Here is a 24301-nt window from a genome sequence, read left to right as displayed (position 1 = left end):
AACAAGATATCTCAAAAACACAACTAGATAGATGGATGAAATTTGGCATGTGGTTGTTACAGCAAAATTATAGATCTGTATTAACCTTTGGGCCAAATCCATTAACCGGAAGTGGTACTTTACCTAACCACATACTCAAATTTTTTTTTTTTCATGCAGCTGCAGAGTCAGATTTATTCAACTTTACTTTTATAATAATTGTTCAATATATTATTAATTTGATTTGATTTGCTGTTGATGGCTCTTTAATGAACATAATATAATCATTGTCTTGCGGTTTACTCCTCAAATATCCATCCCCATATATGAGTAAACAAGAAAGTCTAGGGGAGACCACTCCCGATTTTTGAAAATAAAACGGCACTGATCGAGAGACTGACTAGGTCTTCATACAAGATCAGCATGTTGTTGCTGACCAATCACTTCTGCTTTAAAAGCGTCGTTTAACAACAAAGCCATACAAACCTTGTAAAACTATTTCCATTCCATTGTTTCCACTGAACTACAGGTAGGCAGGCAAACACAGTCTGCCAAGTGATGAAAAGCTAAACATACTAATGTGTTTTTGTAAAAACAAAAACATTTATTAATTTATCATTTTTAGTTCATATTCACAGTTCAAAATACCTGATATTGTGAAAATAATCCAGTAGCAGAACTATGTTTTAAAATATCTGTCCCCATTTTTTCAATGTTTCTCTTTCTCTCTCTGAAAACAGTTGAAATATCATATTCTCATTGTTCTGAACATCAGTAATATCATACATATTGCATACCAGGGATATTTTCTGCCTTGCATCCAAACCTGCCTGGGTAGACTCCTGGTTCCTGCAACCCTGCTTTGGATAAACATGTTCAGATAATTTATATTATGTGATAACTTATTATATCACTGTGTGTGAATTTCCCCTTGGGATTAATAAAGTATCTATCTATCTATCTATCTATCTACTGTTCTTAATCTCAGATGCTGTCTCTGTCATTTTGTGCCTGCCCATACTCATTACCTGCTCTTGCTCATTATGGGTTTACTGTTCTTATGCATGGGATATTCAAGTCTCACTGCCCCTAACCTTCACACTACATGCTTGTTTTTCTTTGTTTCCCTCAATACAGCTAGGTGGGGTCTGCACACTGATTCAAGCCTAAGAGCCCTGTTCTTCCTTAGCCCCCATGATTTTCATGGTCACACCCGTAAGAACACAGTAGAATCTATTTTCTTATTTTTTCATATCTTTTCAGACTTCAGGTGCAAAATTCTGTCTATAAATTGTTTATACCGGAGATGGAATCAGAGATCAGTTTGGCTGGTAGAAAATAAAGCCCAGTATTTGAGATTTTTGAATGCAATATTGAAGGCATTCATTATAAGCACATTGTCGTTGGAGCAGGACATGCTGTGTGCTGTAGACATTTACAGTAAAAAAAACCCTCACACCTTAAAATTCACCTAAATTTGATTACAAATTGGCCCATTCTGGGCAATAAAAGGATAAGAAAAAAAATACCAACAGGCAGCACATACAGTGCATCCGGAAAGTATTCACAGTGCATCACTTTTTCTACATTTTGTTATGTTACAGCCTTATTCCAAAATGGATTAAATTCAATTTTTTCCTCAGAATTCTACACACAACACCCCATAATGACAACATGAAAAAAGTTTACTTGAGGTTTTTGCAAATTTATTAAAAATAAAAAAACTGAGAAATCACATGTACATAAGTATTCACAGCCTTTGCTCAATACTTTGTCGATGCACCTTTGGCAGCAATTACAGCCTCAAGTCTTTTTGAATATGATGCCACAAGCTTGGCACACCTATCCTTGGCCAGTTTCGCCCATTCCTCTTTGCAGCACCTCTCAAGCTCCATCAGGTTGGATGGGAAGTGTCGGTGCACAGCCATTTTAAGATCTCTCCAGAGATGTTTAATCGGATTCAAGTCTGGGCTCTGACTGGGCCACTCAAGGACATTCACAGAGTTATCCTGAAGCCACTCCTTTGATATCTTGGCTGTGCGCTTAAGGTCGTTGTCCTGCTGAAAGATGAACCGTCGCCCCAGTCTGAGGTCGAGAGCGCTCTGGAGCAGGTTTTCATCCAGGATGTCTCTGTACATTGCTGCAGTCATCTTTCCCTTTATCCTGACTAGTCTCCCAGTCCCTAACACTGAAAAACATCCCCACAGCATGATGCTGCCACCATGCTTCACTGTAGGGATGGTATTGGCCTGGTGATGAGCGGTGCCTGGTTTCCTCCAAACGTGACGCCTGGCATTCACACCAAAGAGTTCAATCTTTGTCTCATCAGACCAGAGAATTTTCTTTCTCGTGGTCTGAGAGTCCTTCAGGTGCCTTTTGGCAAACTCCAAGTGGGCTGCCATGTGCCTTGTACTAAGGAGTGGCTTCAGTCTGGCCACTCTACCATACAGGCCTGATTGGTGGATTGCTGCAGAGATGGTTGTCCTTCTGGAATGTTCTCCTCTCTCCACAGAGGACCTCTGGAGCTCTGACAGAGTGACCATCGGGTTCTTGGTCACCTCCCTGACTAAGGCCCTTCTCCCCCGATCGCTCAGTTTAGATGGCCGGCCAGCTCTAGGAAGAGTCCTGGTGGTTTCAAACGTCTTCCACTTACTGATGATGGAGGTCACTGTGCTCATTGGGACCTTCAAAGCAGCAGAAATTTTTCTGTAACCTTCCCCAGATTTGTGCCTCGAGACAATCCTGTCTCGGAGGTCTACAGACAATTCCTTTGACTTCATGCTTGGTTTGTGCTCTGACATGAACTGTCAAGTGTGGGACCTTATATAGACAGGTGTGTGCCTTTCCAAATCATGTCCAATCAACTGAATTTACCACAGGTGGACTCCAATTAAGGCTGCAGAAACATCTCAAGGATGATCAGGGGAAACAGGATGCACCGGAGCTCAATTTTGAGCTTCATGGCAAAGGCTGTGAATACTTATGTACATGTGCTTTCTGAATTTTTTTATTTTTAATAAATTTTCAAAAATCTCAAGTAACCTTTTTTCACGTTGTCATTATGGGGTGTTGTGTGTAGAATTCTGAGGAAAAAAATGAATTTAATCAATTTTGGAATAAGGCTGTAACATAACAAAATGTGGAAAAAGTGATGCGCTGTGAATACTTTCCGGATGCACTGTATTTGTATGGCACAAATGACATAAAAAAATATTTTTAAAATTATAAAATTGTGTAAAATTGTTCATATTCAGTACCTGTTTTTGATTATGCATGTTCTTACAGACCAAAACAAAATCAAATAGTAAATTGTGTTGTGTAGTGTAGTAAGCTTCCACTAACATTAAACTTGTATTATAACCAAACCCGCTAAGTGTACAGTTCTGTCTCATTGTGACACAAAAACTAAACTCCATAGTAGCTCTCTAACCGTACCCTAATTACTAAAACTTTATATTATTTATATATATATATATATATATATTTTTTTTTATATATAAAAAATAAAATAGAAATGTCTTTGTAAAATAAAAACTAAATTAAAACTAAAAATACACAATAAAGAAAACTAAAACTAAACTGAATTTCCATATAAGGTCAGAATAAATATAGAAATAAAAACTAATATAAAATGGCAAAACTACTGTATACAATAACCTTGCCACTGATCTAGAAGTACTGTCTGTCTGTCATGGATACAGAACATTGTGTCAAAAAGAGCAAGATTTGGCATAAAGCTTAACGAGCTTTGTGAATCTAATATACATTTGGATATACATTTGGATTTCAGTTATGTACACAGGGAAAGGGACAAGGTTAGATCAGAAAAACAACCAGTATGGCGTTGCTACGTAATACGAAAAATACTACAAAAATATCATCTGGTAGAACAGTGCATTTGGAATGTATTCATGTTATACAAACAAAAAGCTGGCAAAACTGTATCTCATGCAAACTTTACATGCCAGCTTGTAGAACAAATCATTGCCACACATCCACCACCCACACTACTGCTAAAGAGACATCACGGATCAATACAGAACATCATTTTATTGATTATATACCTCCAACAGGAAAAGAAAACAGAATTTTACCTGTGCAGTGTGCCATTTAAAAACGATAAATCTGGAAAGAAAATCCGAAAAGAATCATGCTATTATTATCCAGACTGTGTCGTTGGATTGTATCTTCCACTGTGCTTTAAGATTTACCACACAAAGGACTCATTTTGAGATTATATACTATTTTGGCATCATCAGTAGTATTATTATTACTGTTATTATTATTTTGTTATTACTGTTCATTTCGTATTATTTTTACTCATCATTACTATTATTATTTGTATCATTGTTGTACTTTTGAGATTTAATAAAAATGTAATTTTTCATGCTAAAAAAATGCAACACTTTTAACATTTTTTGGGAATAAAATGCAACATTAAGGAGGTTAAAAGGTCCTTTTCTCACCATACCCTAGAATCGCTAAAGTAAAGATTCTTTGAGATGTTTTTATATATTGCTGAGATGCTGTCTGTGTCTTCAAGATAAATCAATATTTACTCAGGAAAAGAAATAGGTGGAAGATGTGAAAAACTGAGTAGGTTTCTTTTAACAAAATTTCCAGTGTGCGAATAGTGGAAAAAGTGTACGACTTGGAAGTAAAATTTGAAGCATAGTTGTTCATTAGATGCAACAAATCTATATGCAGTTATCTAAATGTCTTAATCCTGTATGTTTTCCAAAAAAATCAACATTGTGTATGTTTGAGAGGGTTGAAAAAGGCAATCATCATGTAGAGGAGCAAAAGATAAAAACTTCTATGTCTTGAAGTGTGTAATACATTGATTCTATATTCTGAGAGACTGAAGGATGACTGGATTATTGGTATATTGATCAAAGCTAGTTTCAGGACAAATTTTTAAAACAGTTTATCTAACAAGCTCAGTTGTTGTTTATACCAAGTCTATGTACCACTGTTTTTCTTCAAGCTTCATTTCAAACCAAAATGCGATGATCCATGCAAGGTTACCAGGAAGGTCTCCAGATTTGACCAGGTACCAGTAGGTTTCCAAAAAGCAGCAACAGCAACAGTGGGCAAAATGAAAGCCAATGTTTGAGTGGATAAAGACTTGAATAAAGACTATCAGAAGACCTCAAAGAAACTCTGCCAAAACATTTGAGGACTCAAGAGTGACAGGCAGGATGTCACAAATGTTGTTCTTACAAGAGTGGGGAAACGTGGACCTTAAATAGGAATACTGAATACTGTCAAGAAGTGGAAGGGACACTTCATGAGACTCCTAAAACCAGTGGAATTTTAGTGCCAGAAGCATTAGTTGGGGTTGAGCAAATCTTTGTGGGCTGAAGTCGCTGTGGTGACTAATATTTTCTTGTCATTAAAACAACAGGTGTGAATAAGATCAGACAAGAAATGCTCAAATCAGTGACTATTGTTGGGTGTTTTGGCTAACGTACCACTTCAATGTGGGACATTACATTTCAGCACTGGTAGACTTTGATAATATTCCCCATTTTAAAAAGGCAATATAGGATGAAGTGCTCCAATTAACAAATGATTGCATAACTCAGCCTGTCTGAGATGCAGATGTTTGAAAGTTGAACCTTAGATTCATAAGGAGTGTCTTGGAATGGAAAATCTTCAGATTTTTAAAATGCAGACTGCTTAAATTAAGTTTTAATTTTTGCTCAAACAAAGCAGAGATAACTGAATTTACATGATACTTAAAAGCAATTCACACTGAAAGTGTTTCTATCTCATACAAATTACCTGTATTGTACCAGTTAATTATAACACTAGATCATCTGTTTCCATTGGTTTATAACTGCAGTCAGTTTAAGCATAGGTAGCACAGAACTAGAAGCTGTTTTAATTTGTATATGACCAGGGAATGGAAAATACTGAGACTGCAGGAATAGGAAGCTGGACTAATTAGTTTATAACCTGGGAAAGGAAAGGAGTATTTAAGTGTTTAAAAAGACTTAACACTTTAAAAAGATTCATTCATCACAAGGACAAGGTAGCCATTCAAATATGAATATTGCCACATGTCCTGAAACTCTATGTGCATTTTAACATAAGCATGGCTTGTTCGAGGGACTAAAAGTAGGGCAAGAACAGAGGAACCAAATTCAGAGATCAAGGCATGTGTGATCATTTCATCTGGGCATCGGAGAACATAAATCTATAAATAACAACGCTAGCTAAACCAAAAGCCGCCCAAAACACCATCCACACCTCAATATTTCTGATATCCAGTAAGCTTTTCTAAGACTGTTTATATCCAGACATTGTTATCTTTTATTTTCTATTTGGTATCTCTATAGATTAATAAATACCATGTTACCTTAATTTTTTCTATACTTTATCTTTTATCTGGAGTGATTGAAATAATAAAAGAGCACATAGTTTAGTGAGACTGCTGCTTTCTTGCCCTCAGTGTTTATCAAGCTTTCAAGATTGTTGCTCAATCAATAATTAGAATAGCTGTGGTAAAAGTAAGATATTGATTGGGAAGTGGCACATAACCGAAAGAGTTGAACTTTTGCGTCACAAAGTCAATCACATGTTTGTTAACACTTGGGAGATTGAATCCTTATGCAGAGGATCCTATGCAAAATATTGTGGAGTGAGTGGCAACTGACACCATTCAAGAATTACTCTGGATAGGTTTGCCATGTGCATGTGTGTGTTAATCTTCAAGGTTAGGAGTAAAATAATCTAGTAAACATACCTAGTAAATTACAAATTCCACAATAATAAAAGGAGTAATGTAGATTCTCTCCTAGCTATGAAACAATGGACCAACTGCTTGTCCTTGCAGAGCTAAACGAGCAGTCATATGGTGTTGCATCTGTGCCGTTTGCAAATGTTATCTACCTTATCAGACCTTCATCTTCAGCATGCACAGGAAATATTTGCACCTGAATATGATGTGGTCAGGCTGAGAATCAGCACTTCCAAATCCGAGATCATGGTACTTTTCCAGAATAACTTTGAAAGTACCCTTCAGGTAAAAGGATTAGCTGCCACAAGCAGAGATCTGGGGCCTCATGTATAAATGGTGCATACACCCGTTTCCACACTCACTTCGAGATGTATAAAAACTAAACTTGGTGTAAAGCAACGCATATTCTCACGCCACCCTTACCAGTGCGTGTGCAGGTTTCCACTCAGTTTTGCAAACTGCCGGCACCAAATGTTAAAGCAGTGCTACTGTTCCTGTGTGGCTTCCCATTCGTTTTTAGATTCACATCCCTGACACAGCTTTTTCAAATATACGGAAATTAACTGCACATTGTTTATAGATTTATAAAAATGCATCTGAATGTAATCAACCTATAACAATATAATAGTCCAAAGGAATGACCAATCTAGTCCAAATACCATAGTTGTTTTAGTGTTGTTATTCTCAGTGCATCACTCAGAGTATTTTAACCCAGTGTTTCTGAGCTGTACTGCAGCTGATCAGAAAGCTCTACGGTAGACTGTGTCAAGAGCACAGATTATCGGGATACAGAATCTAACCCGGAGAACATTTATAGCACACGCTGCCTCAGCCATGCGCAAAATCTATTTGAACTTCTCCCATGCGGCAAACGCTTCAGTGCCTTTCCTGCACGAACCTCAAGGTTACGAAACAGTTTCACCCCAAGAGCTATAAAAGCACCCAATCAGTCCATCAAGTACTCCCAGTAGAACTGTTTGTACTTAGAATTACAAATACTTCACTGTAAACCTGCACTAAAGTTGTAATATTCCACAACCTGAGACACTTGATGAACCATTTGCACTATATGTACATGTATAGTGTACTTATGGCTTCATATTGTATATTTTTAACAGTTTTTATCATTTTGTATGAAAATAAGTTTATGGAGGATTTGCATATTGAATCTCATTGTACCATACAATAACAATAAAGGAATTCAATAGAAGAGATAGCGTGTATTTACAGATGGTGACAACTGGCTTTTATGTCGATTTAGATTTCCAAGTGCTATCTATTTGGAGCTCTTAATATCATTTTTATGATGAAATGAATTCATGTATGAATATTACATTATACATATACATTTTTAACTTCTTTTAAAAAATGCATTCTGTTAATAATTAAATGTGTGGGCATGGTGGCACAGCAGTAGTGATGAGCTGGTGCCCCTGTACTGGGATTATTCCTTTCTCGCACTGTATGCTTGCTGGGACTGGATAGACAGATGGATGGAATAATTAAACATGTACTAAGAAGACATTTCAATGTTTCTTAAAAGTTTTGCCTTAAATTCCTTTGCACCTCTCCTCATCAGCGTCTTTTGTTTGGCAAATGTGTCAATCAGCACAAGCAGCGTGAAGCCTGCTATCCCATCCCCCCCACCCCAGAGCACAGGTCAGTCGCATACGTACATTTCATGCGTGTTCTGTGTCTACAACGATCTTTGTAAGTGTAGGATGACAGGAACTGCTGAACACATATCTAAAACAAAGTTTTTCATTGTTATTCTAATAATGACGTAAAGTGTATAATGTGTGAAGACTTTAGTCCAAATATTAAATAAACGTGCACTTTTATTTTTTTCTTTGGTTACATACTTGAATAAGTATTCGATTTACATGTTACTGTCAATGAGTTAAAAATCCAACCTCAAATGTCAATTGACAGGAAGTTGATATGTATTCTTGAATGATGCAAAGGTAAGAACTGCTGCCTTATAACCCAAAGGTATCAGGTCCCAGACCGGGCGCTCCGGCATTTTCAGTAGTGAGTTGCTATTATTATTAATACTATAATATAATAAAAACACATATTTGATATGAGTATTTGAGTTTTCGTCCTGGTCGCGGAACAGTGGACCAGCTCTATACCCTTAGCAGGGTCCTGGAGGGTGCATGGGAGTTTGCCCAACCAGTCTACATGTGTTTTGTGGACTTAGAAAAGGCATTCGACCGTGTCCCTCGGGGAATCCTGTGGGGGGTACTCCGAGAGTATGGGGTACCGACCCCCCTGATAAGGGCTGTTCAGTCCCTGTACGATCGGTGCCAGAGCTTGGTCCGCATTGCCGGCAGTAAGTCGAACCCGTTTCCAGTGAGAGTTGGACTCCGCCAGGGCTGCCCTTTGTCACCGATTCTGTTCATAACTTTTATGGACAGAATTTCTAGGCGCAGCCAGGGTGTTGAGGGGGTCCAGTTTGGTGGGCTCAGGATTGGGTCACTGCTTTTTGCAGATGATGTTGTCCTGTTTGCTTCATCAGGCCGTGATCTTCAGCTCTCTCTGGATCGGTTCGCAGCCGAGTGTGAAGCGGCTGGGATGAGAATCAGCACCTCCAAATCCGAGACCATGGTCCTCAGCCGGAAAAGGGTGGAGTGCCCTCTCAGGGTTGGTAGCGAGATCCTGCTCCAAGTGGAGGAGTTCAAGTATCTCGGGGTCTTGTTCACGAGTGAGGGAAGAATGGAGCGTGAAATCGACAGGCGGATCGGTGCGGCATCCGCAGTAATGCGGGCATTGCATCGTTCTGTCGTGGTGAAAAAGGAGCTGAGCCGCAAGGCGAAGCTCTCAATTTACCAGTCGATCTATGTTCCTACCCTCACCTATGGTCATGAGCTATGGGTAGTGACCGAAAGAACGAGATCGCGAATACAAGCGGCTGAAATGAGTTTCCTCCGCAGGGTGTCTGGGCTTTCCCTTAAAGATAGGGTGAGAAGCTCAGTCATCCGGGAGGGGCTCAGAGTAGAGCCGCTGCTCCTCCGCATCGAGAGGAGTCAGATGAGGTGGCTCGGGCATCTGATCAAGATGCCTCCTGGACGCCTCCCTGGTGAGGTGTTCCGGGCACGTCCAACCGGGAGGAGGCCCCGGGGAAGACCCAGGACACGCTGGAGGGACTATGTCTCTCGACTGGCCTGGGAACGCCTTGGGATTCTCCCGGAAGAGCTAGAAGAAGTGGCCGGGGAGAGGGAAGTCTGGGCGTCTCTGCTCAAGCTGCTGCCCCCGCGACCCGACCTCGGATAAGCGGGAGACAATGGATGGATGGATGATATGAGTCTGTAACACCCTGTGTAAATTTTGGCTACTTGTAAAAGTTAGCGCTTTTTTTATTATTCAGTTTTATTCTGTCAGTGATACTGAAAATGCAGACAGACTTCTTACAGTACAGGCAAGATCAAAAACAAAAACTTCAAATGACAACTCATGTTCAAATGGCATAGCATTTTCAATAGTGACGTTTTCATGTATGAATGTGTGTGTATGAGAGAGGCAGAGACAGATTCGATCTCATTCAAGTGGTTACAGGAATTTAAAATAAAACACTTTCGCAAAGGTACAACAAAACAAGTGTGATTTTATTCAAGAATGAAACTGAATAGCAAAAAATTCAGGCAACAAGAAGATACCATTATTCACCAGCGTTTGTGTGTCTGCTTATATGCCTTCAGCGATATCTTCTACAGGTAGCAAAATTTTGCACCAGCTGTTACAGACTGAAATCAAAGGCTTCTTCTTTTTGGGTGCATATACTACCAGCCTGGTACTGCCAGATCTAAACACTAGAGTGGCGAATTGCTCATGTACTGAAATGACTTTAGCTGCAGATGGAAGTCCCATTTTACTTATAGTGCCAAGCAGAGTTGCATCACGGTGCAGAAGTCTAATAGCCAGCGAAAATGCTGTGAAGAAACTGTTGTTACAGTTCTGCCTTTGTCCAGAAACGGCTTCATAATCTTTATATCCACAGACTCGGAAAGTCTTTGCCCTGGGTTGTAATTCAAAACACAGTTCTCAACAAAATGTTGCCAGATTTACGAGATCGCAGCAAATCTTATTTTTCACACGTTCTGCACAAACGCTGCATGGTAGTCTGTTAGCGGTCACGGGACATTGAATCTTTGATTGCCAGTACAACAAATAGTTCTGAGCAGGCATCAGCCACAGCACCAACTGTGGTCATCGCTGCTCTTATGAAAAGAATGGAGATAAACGCCATCATCTCAGAGAGGGAGAGGCAAGTTCATAGTACCACATGAATGTCACTGACAAAATAAAACTGAATAATAAAAAAAACAAGCACTAACTTTTACAAGTAGCCAAAATTTACACGGGGTGTTACAGACTCAAATCAAATGTATGTTTTTATTCTATTATAGTAATAATAATAGCAGCTCATTACTCAAAACATGGAGCGCCTGGTCTCGAACCCAGTACCTTTAGGTTATAAAGCAGCAGTTCTTATCTATGTACCATTCAAGAATACATATCAACTTTCTGTCAAATGACATTTGAGGTTGGGTTTTTAACTCACTGACAACAACATGTAAATCAAATGCTTTTTTTTCCTTTGGTTAAATTCTTGAATGAAAGCGCATGTGTTTATTTGATACTAGACAAAGAGCCCGTTTCGACAACGTTAGATGAAACGGGCACGAGTGGAATAGTAATAAGTATAAGCACCACAAACCTGATATAGGTGTATTGAATGAATGCATAATTACGCCTGGAGCTGTAGTCGAAATCGCCTTTTAGGCCTCTAGAGCTTTAATCGAAGTTGCCTTTCTCTTTGAATTTTCGCGGCCGTAAATCCGCCACCTGCCGCGATGTCGGTCTCGTAAGGTTTTTCGGGCAGCTGTGCAGAAGTTTCGGACGGACGTGAGTGAGTGAGTGAGCAGACTGGCGAATTATATATAAGATTTGGACTAAAGTCTTCACACATTATACACTTCACGTCATTATTAGTAGAACAAGGAAAACGTTTCTGCTTTACCTATGTGTTCATCAGTACCTGTCATCCTACACTAACCCAGATCATTGTAGACATGGAACACACATGAAATGCATGTATTCCAAATAATGATATATTTTTTTTATCCAACTCCAGTCACCTGGATAAAGAGGCCCGAGCTCTGAGAACTTTGCAACTGACCTCAGCTCCGTTGGTGGGGGATGTGATAGTAGGTTGCTTGCAGCTTGTGCTGATCGACACATTTGCAAAACAAAAGACGTTGACGGAGAGGTGTGAAGGAATTTAAGGTGGCCTGAGATTACAAGTTTTTTTGTAGGCTTCAGGGATTATAGTGTTAAAGATCTTATTGTGTGGCAATTGGCTGCGTGGAGAAAGAAAAGGAAGGACAGGAATTGGGGGTTGGTAAATCTGAAAGACAGAACTGCTGAAATTATTTCATCAAGGGTCACACACGTCCCAACAAGCATCTTGCTCATCGCTACCACTGCACCACAGTCTTTAAAATATGCTTCAATCCATTTCATCATGAAAATTATATCAAGTATACATCTTAGTATTTAAATTGTTCAGAGAGCTGTAATATCATGAATGTATTGTATTCCGTGTCCTGTCGGCATAAGAGAAAGCCCGTTTAAGAAGCACGTAGTGAGTCACACACAGAGCACATAAAAGAACACATACAATATGCAGCATTTAACATGCTACTTTAGTTATGATGAGATCTGAGAAACTCTAGTAAATTTAACATTGATTTTAAGATTAAGTTTACAACATTCTACTTTAATGACAAAATAAACTACAAGATTAAAGTTGACATTTCAACCTTTTTTTTCCACTTTGTCCCTGTATCCTAATACGCTTCCATATGACACTCAGACGGTGGGCTATAACTCGCCTTTGTGCGGTGACTTTGCCCGAAAATAAAAAAGAAATTGTGAAATATCAATGTGTGACTTTCTGAACTTGAACTTCGGAGTTTCTCCGCCACTCTGTTTCACTCAATCAACTTCCTTTTGTTGTTTATACCAATATATATGTTTAATGTTCAATGTCTATATGTTTAAGCCAACATATAGAACGTTTTTCCTTGCTTCCACTTTGAATTCACTGAAATTCTTTTTTTCATGTGCTTATGCCATTTTCTTTTAACCAAACACTGAAGGGGGAAAGTTATATTTATATTGATTTGCATATTAAAATATGCAAAATTCTGTGAGGATTCGGGGTGGGACGGCAGGCACATGCAAATGCGCTACTTTTCACGCTGACCAAGATTTATGGAGCTGAAGTGTATGGAACTTGGCTTACGCATGCTTTTGTGCATCTGAAATTTCCACTTTTGCTCGTACACCATGTTTTAGTATGAGTTCTACGCACGGAGTTATACATGAGGCCCATGGTGATTCAGGGAGTGACTACCTATCAGTGCTATAAGCTCCTGTTTTAAGAATATTACTATCACAGTGTGATATAAAGTGCAAAACGTGTCCTTGGATTTACCAGTCAATCTACAGCCTCATCCTCACCTATGGTTACAAGGTTTGGGTAGTTACTGAAAAAATTAGATTGTAATTACTAGTAGCTGACATAAGGCTCTTTCACAAGTTTGCTGGGTTCACTCCCAGTGACTTGGTGAAAGGCTTGGAAACAAAGCAGAACTGTCACTTCTCCGGATTAAGCGGAGCCAGTTGAGGCGTTTTGGGCATTCAGTTAGGATTGCCTCTGATCACCTCCAATGGAAGGTGTACAAGGTACAGTTCATTTGGTGATAACTGAAAGACGAACCAAGAAAATGCTAGAAGGGATTATTGCTCTTGACCAACTTTCAAGATTCTGGTAATTTCTGTGATCCTTAACAGGAAAAGCAGAAGGAAAATAATTATGAAATCATATATTAATAAAACTCTGCATGTGTTTGGTGAGTGTGAGGAGAAAAAACAAATGAAAATTACCAAGAACATATGTGGAAGATATAAAACATTACTTATACTTCTTACCAAATGTATATAACCCATACATTCATCCATCATTACACCGTGTTAAGTCATATGAAAAGGAAAACTGAATAACTGAAAGAAAACCTTATTAAAAAAGAAGAAAACCAGGCAAACTCTCTAAAGACAATGACTGGGTCAGAATAAAAACCCAGTACACTGGAAGCTATGAAAGTAGGGGCTCCAACCACTGCAACATAATTCAACCTTACTTAGACACCATTAACAAGTCTGTCAGCACATTGTCGATATGTACATACAGTATGGATAACTTAGGGACTGTGATGAGAACATTTATTTAAAATAGAATGGCTTAACATATCATGGCTTGATATCATACATCCGGCGCCGCCGAGAGTGGCAGCCTTTTCAGCAGCTCCGTGTATGACTGTATGTGTATGTGTACTTTTCTACTTTTATTTTTCTATTTTTATTTATTGATCACTCCTGTGAATTTCCCATTGGGATTAATAAAGTATCTATCTATCTATCTATCTATCTATCTATCTATCTATCTATCTATCTATCTATCTATCTATCTATCTTAACAAGATAATTGCTGAATTATACCTCCACTCAAAAAGTAATACAAATTATTTGAAATTTAATTATTTTACATAGTGTGTTAAATTCAAATGTTATCTAAACCAAAAAGACTTACCAGTTCTCTACTGGACAAACATGATGGTTCATCACAGCCATAGCATACCTGCAAATAAGCACTATAGTTAAAGTCATGAACAATCAGGACCCCATGCCAGATTTTAAAAGAAGCAAGTTATGATTAGTTTACACTGCAGAACAACTGACAGCTTATTGCATGTTTGAGATCACAATAAACAGTTCTTAAAAAAAAAAAAAAAAAAAAACCTGTAGGCACATCAGGTACCACAATGTGTTCTGCAGCTCTAAAATAAAGGTTTACTTCAGCAGATAAGTTACAATAATGATGTAAAACAATGAATATTAAAGACAAATGAGGAAAGTTTTATAATGCTTGAAAAATGAGGGCAAAGTTTTCAAGTTAATATTAATAAAGCAAATGTACTCTAGCTGGAGTGGTGACAGCACTTATTTGGCAACTGAGGTAAATATATTGGATATTGTCTGCATAACCGAATGGTGAACAATTTTTTAAAACGAGAAGCTGTAAACTAATTGGAACAAACAGCCTGGTATTTAAAATTATAAATGCCCTGAAAGTAAAACACAGGGTGTACTGGACTGAGATCACACAATGCTTTAGTAAGACTCATTAATCCTAACACAATGAAGGATCTAATGATACACAAACCACAATAAAGAGGCAGTATTAACACCTTGGATAAAAAGCATTATGTGGGAGAATTTGTTGTGTGACAGATCAACTATAGGCTTGATTAGGTGTGATCCACAGAAAACATTTTTGATTGAAATAACGACAACCAGCTCATTGCATTTTTGTAATGCCTTGATCAACAAATGTTTGAAGTTTTACCCAATTAAATAAAGCAGTTCATTTTAAAATCTATACGAAAAAATGTGGAAGGTCCTATCTCATTACATTCACTTCTGTTTCTAATTCTTGCAAAAATAGTTATTTCGATGAAAATAAGGAAAGTGATACAGAATTGTATGAAATTTAATTTAAAATATTTTAACTTGTATAAAATACCAGATTTGCACAATGAATTCAAATCACCTTTCCTTTATAAAAAGGAGGTTTTCTGATTATGTACCAGTTCTTTCAAGTTTCAGTAAGAAATCAAGCAACAGGGTATACATTATTTATAGATTGCCTTGAGGCAAGAGGTACAGTCATGTAAGACCTTTCACATGTTAGCTGCAAACTAGGCAAGCGCAAACATGTATATGCTCAATGTTTACTGTGAAATATGAATAGCACCGAATACAGAAATTACAAAAGAAATCTCCTAAAAGAGCAAAACATATACTCTGTGCAATTGTGCTTTTTTTACATTCCGTTCCTTAAAAACAGTAAAGAGTAGTATAAAGCAGCAACTGCACATGAACAATAAATTTTATAAGAAAACGAAAGAATTGTCTTTAAATACATATACCTTTTAGTGGAGGGCCTACCATGCATATATCAAAAGAATCACAGATAAAAAAGTACATTTCATTGCATTCAGATTATAAAGCAACACTACATTCTTAAACACCATTAATCCAAGAAAGAGTTTTGTGGACCTGCATATTATTTGGTGAAAGGCAGGAAACAACCCAGAAGGCATGTATGCCCACACTAAGCCAATTTAGCGCTGCCATTTCAACATGCACACTTCGAGATAGGAGAGTAATACCACAGTATCTGGAGAAAAACTCGAGAGGCATAGCAAGAATATAGACTAGGATAGACTAGAAATTTGATCTCAGGATGCTGATTACATGAGGTAACAGGACTAGCCACTGTGACACCATATTGTACCCTTCTAAGACCAATTCCTGTAAATATATGAACTACTCTTAAATAATCAGAAGATTCTTGGACTAGTATGTAAGGTCAAAAAATTGTTTCCTTCTGTCCACATTAAACAAAAATAACTGAACTTGATAATTTAACAAAACTTTCACTGCAAACTTTCATCATAAAATGCTGTATACCAAGACACACCAGAAAGAGTGGTGTGATATACAAATCAAAACAGCTGCTACATAAATCGAGTAAACTGAACAGCTTCAGAATTACTAGCCATCTATTTTGCTCATTATTAAACAACTGATAACGTGCAGTGAATACACTTGACTTGAGCATTCACAGCTTTTATACTCTTTCTGTACGTTTAGCATTTGTTTGCTCAGAGGTTGATGCGCTTGCTGCTTCCTGAGCAGCTCTTCTTTTCTCCACCCTAGCGGCCCATTTCTTCTCTACTTTCGTTGGCATCTTTTCACGTTAAAACTGATTAAGTTGGTGTTTGTGTTGAAATTACACAGTATGTTTTCTTTAATTTTTCACTTAAGCTGGAACTAAAGTCTTCAATCTGCCTCAAGAGTGATTTAAGATATGAAGAGGTAGGGGAAGTGACGGCGAAGGTGGTAGGGATGAGAATGGCGCCAGTACGCATGCGCCGCATGGCCGCTCTGCTGGCCGCTGCTGAGAGTCGATTCTACAATTAAAAAAAAAAAAAAAAGGAATAACCTTGGAGGTCAATCATCACCCCGAAAGTGGATAGCAGACATCACGTAGTATATGTGTACCAAATTTCAGGTCAATTGGTCGAATGGTTTGCGATCTACAGGTGATTTAAAATCCTGGACAGACAAATCAACAGCCACGGTAGCGTATTATATAAGAAGATGAAGTGTGCTATACAGACCAGACTCGGCAGAGATGACTGCCCAAGCCAACTTGAACTGGGGCATGACAGTAGCAAAGCATGCTTATGGAGAAAAAAATCAGAGTCATTTCACAGATTCAAAAGACCCCAGCTGCTTAGGCAAGGTATATAGTCGATCACAGGCTACTGGTCTCCTCCACCACTCTGTAATGACAATACTGATTTCCTCAATACACTTAACAATAACTTCAGCTGGTTTGAAGAAAAGAACAACACAACAACAACGAAAGCTTCTTCCATCCTGGACGATGAAGCACTCTGTCTTGACCCAGCTGATGTTCCGAGAACCCTGCGCAGAGTCAACCCACGGAAAGCTGTAGGTCCTGACAACATACCAAGGTGTTTACTCAGTGAATGTGCAGATCAACTGATGCACTTCTAATAGACATCTATAATACCTCCCTGAGGTAAGCTGTCATACCTCTGTGCTTCAGAGTCACTACTATCATGACGCTCAAGGACTATCACCTTATAGTACTCATCCCAATCATGATAAAAGTGCTTTGAAAGGCTGGTCAAGAACCACATAACATCCAAACTCACTGCAACATCTGATCCACTTTAGTTTGCATACCGCCCTAACTGCTCCACTGACAATGCCATATCGGCAATACTCTGAACATGGCCCATTTGGAGAATAATAACAGTTATTTGGGGCTGCTTTTTACTGACTTTAGCTCCACTTTTTATACAGTTAACTCCCAGCACTTGGTAAGAAAACTTGACATCAACACCTTATTATGCAACTGGATATTGGACTTCCTCACTTACAGACGCTAGACAGTAAGTGTTGAAAAGAACATCTCTGAGACCGTCACCAGGAACACTGGGGTCACCCAGGGATGTGTTCAGACAGTAAACCAGCTCCTCTTCCCTTCTGTCCTCATAATATTCTACAGTGTTGCTATAGAGAGCATATTGACCAGGAGTCTCACAGTCTGGGATGACAGCTGCACTGTTTCAGATCAGAAGTCCCCCTGGAAATTGGCTACATTGGCAGAGGAAATAATAGGAACTACCCTACTGTCTACAGTAATCCCTCCTCCATCGCGGGGGTTGCGTTCCAGAGCCACCCACAAAATAAGAAAATCCGCGAAGTAGAAACCATATGTTTATATGGTTATTTTTATATTGTCATGCTTGGGTCACAGATTTGCGCAGAAACACAGGAGGTTGTAGAGAGACAGGAACGTTATTCAAACACTGCAAACAAACATTTGTCTCTTTTTCAAAAGTTTAAACTGTGCTCCATGACAAGACAGAGATGACAGTTCCGTCTCACAATTAAAAGAATGCAAACATATCTTCCTCTTCAAAGGAGTGCGCGTCAGGAGCAGAGCATGTCAGAGAGATAGAGAAAAGCAAACAATTCAATAGGGCTGTTTGGCTTTTAAGTATGCGAAGCACCGCGGCACAAAGCTGTTGAAGGCGGCAGCTCACACCCCCTCCGTCAGGAGCAGACAGAGACAGAGTTTGTTTTTCAATCAAAAATCAATACGTGCCCTTCGAGCTTTTAAGTATGCGAAGCACCGTGCAGCATGTCGCTTCAGGAAGCAGCTGCACAGAAGGTAGCAATGTGAACATAATCTTTAAGCATTTTAGACGAGCGTCAGTATCATCTAGGTGTGCGAACAGACCCCCTGCTCAATCCCCCTACGTCAGGATCAGAGAAAGTCAGCGCAAGAGAGAGAGAGAGAGAAAAGTAAGTTGGGTAGCTTCTCAGCCATCTGCCAATAGCGTCCCTTGTATGAAATCAACTGGGCAAACCAACTGAGGAAGCATGTACCAGAAATTAAAAGACCCATTGTCCGCAGAAATCCGCGAACCAGCAAAAAATCCGCGATATATATTTAAATATGCTTACATATAAAATCCGCGATGGAGTGAAGCCGCGAAAGGCGAAGCGCAATATAGCGAGGGATTACTGTATACAAGATCTGTACTTGTCATGATCAGGGTTCCCACTCTTTTTAAGGAATCATTTTCCAGGACATTTCCAGGAGCTTTTTCCGGAAATTCATGACAGGATCTGGTCATACAGTCATACACTTTAGTCGCAGGCTTAATGCCATTTTAATTTCTCTTTGATTATGCAGGGACTTAGTGTCACCGATATGCTAAACTACATAAAGGCAACACCAATTAATGCACTGATGTATAATGGAGTTGTTTGACCTCTTTTTGTTACACACTGTTTTAAACTGCAAAACTCTTTTAAAGAAATAAATGCCTCTTGGATTGTGGAAAACTATCCAAACACTGACATATACTGAGCAATTCCATAATGTTCAGTATAGAGCTGTTGATGACACCATGAAATAGGCTACCATAGTGACCTAATTTCAGTAAAAGTTACTTGCATATTACATATTATGTCATTGTTTGTATCAAATAAATTTATGTACAATGTTTGTATTAAACAAAACTGCATAAAGCCAATTTATTGCCTATATCATGTGTATGATGCCTATAACACTAATATATGCAACAATTGGCACGCGACAAAACAAAGTCAGAGTTACTGGGTAGCTTTACTGGGAATACAGCAGCTGTAGAATTTGCATAAGTCAACGACAAAGATTATAATAAAAAACTTATCTTTGTGGGAAAAGAAGCAAAATACATCCATTTTAAATCATGATAGCCTTGCCATCAATTCCTGAGTTGAAAACTTGGTTAAACTAGAAAGAATACTAGGAACAAAGGATAAGAGCCTGAACTCCAGTATACTGGAAAAAAAAAAAACAATCTGTAGTCACTGTAGTGTAACCTATGAAAAAGGCATCTGGTGTAGGCCTAGGTTTAGAAACAATGCTGGTGTTGCTCCTTGAGGTCTGATAAAACTGCATCCAGACCGATGACCTTTTTCTTTTTTTCTTTTTTTTTCAGCAACACTTATACGATAGGCATTAGATTTTGTGAGCAGTGTAAAGTCCTGTTTTCTGTCAGCCTTCTCTGCCATTGCATCTGCTTCTTCTTGCATTGCCTCAATGCTAGTGATTATTTTCTGTCTCTTTGCTGCCACTTTTGTGATTTCAGAGCTCTTCTCTTTGCTTGTCATTTTCAGTTTCCTTTTTCTTCTTTTTTTCATCATCAAGGTATTGGACATATCGCATCCTGGCATTTCTGCAATGCTGCAAGAGGGGCTTTGGCAATACTCCATCAAATGAGCCACCAGTCAAAGAATCATTTATAAATATAATTGCCTATACATGTCTCAGTAGGTGGAGACATTGCGCAGCAGAGGCCACGACCTAGCTCAGCTGTCATCATATCTAGACTTACGAACAGCAAGCTGTTTCAAACAGAAAAATTAAAAAGCGAAAACAGAAATAAAATTCCAGGACAAGAAAGATTATTTCCAGGACATTTGGCCATTTCGATCAGTTTCCAGGTCATTTCAATGACTGAAAAATAACCCTCAAAATTTTCAGGTTTTCCAGGACGCGTGGGAACCCTGATGATGCCTTAGGAGAGCCACCAAGATAGTCAGAAAGCCCACCGACCCAGCCCATGTACTGTTCAAACTTTGCCCTCTGGCCAATGCTACCGCAGTATGCATTATAAGACTGCCAGACTCAGTAGGAGTTTCTTTTCACAGGCCATCAGACTACTCATCTGCTTCTAACAACAAACACACATCACTGAAAGGCTTACAAACATATTTTAATTTGAAAACAAGAATTAGGAGTTTTCTTTCCATTAAAACTTTAAATATAGATTTAATGGAAAGAAAACCTCCCAACTCTTATTTTTTGTGGAATCATCTTTTAAATTTTATTTGACTTCAACAAAATTATCTTCTGATTTCACATGGTCTTAACAAGGAAATAATGCTGATGCACAAAGAGGTAGCCCTACTCGACATATAATGAAGTGTAACCAGTCTAGTGCACCACAGAACCGGTGATGGTTTATGCCACATGAAAGAAAATTTTAACTGCTGCCTCCAAATTGAAAGCATTATATTCTACAAAATACCAGCACAGTGCTGACTGGAAGGTATATACTACCTCGATTTTCATTTATGAAGAATGTAATGTTATTATAATGGTCAGAAACACTTGTTACACCTGTGGGAAATAATGCAAAGTAAAAGCAACTCAATAAGGAAAATAAGCTCGAGGCAGCAAAAACTCTAATAAAGACAGCCCAAAAATGTATTTTATGCTAGGTTTATGGCCAGAAGTGCCTGACCAAAGCAATATGCATAAATGAATGCACTTAAATAACCATTTATGTGTGGATCCAAGTCCATCAAAACAACTGACGGAGACATTTTATCAACACACACACACACACACACACACACACACACACACACACACACACACACACATATATACAAACACACACTATAGACAGAAAAAGCACTGCTAAGTAAAAGCCTGGTGTGAGTAATTAAACATAACTTACACCTTAAATCTATTAACACTTGCATGTGGAGAAAACACTATAAAAACAAACAATAAAAGGATTACTTCTTTACATTTTTTGACACCAACTTTACATTGTATAACACCAACTTTTGGTACCATTTATAGCTTCAAAAGGCTCTTCCTACTATTCTCATACCCAAACTCACTTAAATCTAAGATGGTGCATAGAAATTGTTTTTTGGCAGATGCTGGATAGTATGTTCCTACCATAAGTCTAGCTGTTTTTTTGGTTTGTTAAACTATATCCTGAAAGATGTACTTCAAAGGTTTAAAGAGGCTGCTAGCCATCTGAAGAGGTGCACCAATCTCATTATCTTAATTAAGAATCATTCAAGTTGAAATCACCAGCATTTACATGCAAAAGAACACCACCATTAGGAAAAAGTACAATTATAAGTCAGAAGCTATCGACTTCGCAAGTATTGTGCGTGTGTAATGCAAATGAAAATAGATAACTAAAAGAATATACACTTCAAAAGGTAATAACGTAATATTACCTAAGTTGATTTTTCCATTTTAAATATATGAGGGCAGCTGAAGCCTATCCCAACATCATCCCATGCAAGGAAGGAATCAACAGGCTGCTAGATCATCAAATTTTACACTCACACCCACTCATACAAGGCCAGTTTAGATTGCACAATTAATATAACATATGTCTTTGGAATGTGGGAGGAAAACTAGTATACTGGGAGGAAAAATAAATCTACAGTAACAAGAGATAACTCTAACTCTACAATAATGGGAGTTAAGCTCAATTTCTTGGAGCTATAAAGTAGGAGTGCCTACCAATGTGCAATTATGTCAAGCTCCTTATACATGTCCTTATTGTTCATTAAGACAAAAATTACAATGAGAAGAACGACTTTTTAAAAATGTGCAGTAATAATTGGCAAATAAAATTGCTTTTCACATATGACTTCAGAGCTAACAGGCCCACATTTACAATTTAGAAAAACGTTCCCACTGCTTTTGCCAATAGCAACATTCTTTTAGCATTCAGTTTATTGAACGTAGGCAACGGCTATGCCGCAAAAATTCAATTTTGTGAAATTCTAAAAAATATTTGGATAAAACACTGAGACCATGCATTTTACATATGCACAATAAGAACTACCATGTGAAATGTATAGTTTACATATGCATTGAGGTACAAGGTTTATACACTATATAAAGACTTTTCTCTTAAAGATATTTATGAGAAGAAATACATCTTAATATTGAAAAATGTAAGGAGAGGAAAACAAGATATTTATTCAAGCAAGGATGACAATTATAGGCTGGAATAAAGTACTAGCCACTGTGTCTACCCATATTAAGCAACAGGTGTGTAAAATTACTCACTTTAAATATTATAAACCAGTGTCTGAAATAATGTAATCTTTTTTTAAGAAAACACAGATAAGGTTAAAGGTGTGCAAACCGTGGAATGGAAACAAACAACATTCTTCACCTTATAATGCAAAAAGATTTTTGACATAACATACAGCAGGATATCATTATATAAACGCAAAAGCACTGTGTTATCCAAGACAGAAAATGTGTATTTTTTCCTTTCCTATACCCAGGTAATTGTTAATCATGGCCCTTTGTTCGGCTGTAGATGTCCTATGTGACTGGTTTAATAAATTGTTTAGTTTTAGCAAAATGAAACTTCTGTTGCCAAGAGAGCCATGTTTTCATTTTGAATGCAGTAGAATAAGGACAAGTATGGAAATAAATAGAGAGGGGAGTTAATTAAACTCTGATTAACAATCAGAAAAGCTGGCAGCCAGCTCCATATCATGATGTCTAAAGCTTCCTGTTGACTTTAGGGGGAGATGAAGTTCACTTTCCTTGACGTAAATAGGAGGAGAACTTTTTTTTTTTTGCAATAGGAGTACTGTACTGAGAAAGGTCAGTTTTATTTAAAAAAAAAAAAAAAAAAAAGACTCTACACAGCAAACAATAATAGTATGGATAATTTCTAAAGTTTTATTTTAGGCTTTGATAAATGTGGCTTTGGTTTATCAGTTAAATTAAAAAAAAAAAAAATCTTTTTTTATGTGCCTGGAGCCTTTGTGCATAATTAACTTTCTTCAACAAATCAGCTACCATCTCTTGAGCTTCTGTAAAGTTTTAAATTTCCCTTTAGGAATAAAAAGTATATTTAATCTAATTCACATTACCAAATTACTCTCATTTTATGGCTTGTTCTTATCAAAACCACTAAAAGCCCAACAACAAACAATACCTACACAATCCATATTCCTGTGATGGAAAAGGCAGACAGGCTGACAGGAAGAATAATCCAGGCAGTCATTGAGGAGGCAAAGGATAGCTGGCAGCTACAGCATGATGGAGGAAGACAGGAGCAAAAGGATGGGGAACAGTGCAGAAGAATGGGCTACTTGGTGCTGCCACCATCAAATAATTCTTCCTGCTGACCTGGAATGAGAAAAAATGGACTTAACTATTGTGGGAAAGATATAGTTACAACAATAAAGAACAACAAATTAATATCTGTACAACAAGTCTACATTGAGGCAGTTTCACTTGGTATTTCATCATTTCTTAGTATGAAGGGTTCTAGTTGTAAATTGCCTAAAATAGCTATTCATTCATCATCTTAATCTGCTTCTTCAGGGATACGGCTGCTTTTCTCCAGGGCCTATCCAAATACAGAAACTAGGCAAAAAGAAAACCCATGTTCTCAATAATACCAGTCAATCAAAGAAATGACCAATTCATGCCCTCATTTATTATCGTTAGTCATGTGCTGATTTACCCAAGAAAACAACAGTAGTAATGAGTAACCAGTACTT

General features: G+C 38.0%; 2 protein-coding genes across 2 annotated transcripts in view; both read right to left on the bottom strand.

The window, feature by feature from the left end:
* fam136a (family with sequence similarity 136 member A) overlaps nucleotides 1-24301 on the bottom strand; it is a 429951-nt gene that overhangs the window by 253963 nt on the left and 151687 nt on the right. The window lies entirely within an intron of this gene.
* The window catches only part of LOC114649008 (transmembrane protein 150A-like), a 61140-nt gene that overhangs the window by 34169 nt on the left and 2670 nt on the right, over nucleotides 1-24301 (bottom strand). The window contains exons 2-3 of the mRNA XM_028798410.2: nucleotides 23735-23924; nucleotides 14382-14429 (exon numbers count right to left, since the gene is read on the bottom strand). Coding sequence (XP_028654243.1) covers nucleotides 14382-14429; nucleotides 23735-23799 — 113 coding nt within the window. The 5' untranslated portion in view covers nucleotides 23800-23924. The remainder of the gene's footprint in view (nucleotides 1-14381; nucleotides 14430-23734; nucleotides 23925-24301) is intronic.

The sequence above is a fragment of the Erpetoichthys calabaricus genome, chromosome 1 (assembly GCF_900747795.2).
Source record: "Erpetoichthys calabaricus chromosome 1, fErpCal1.3, whole genome shotgun sequence".
Classification (NCBI taxonomy): Eukaryota; Metazoa; Chordata; class Cladistia; order Polypteriformes; family Polypteridae; genus Erpetoichthys; species Erpetoichthys calabaricus.
The sequence above is the reverse complement of the archived record's forward strand: the minus strand, read 5'-3'. Positions and strand labels throughout refer to the sequence as shown.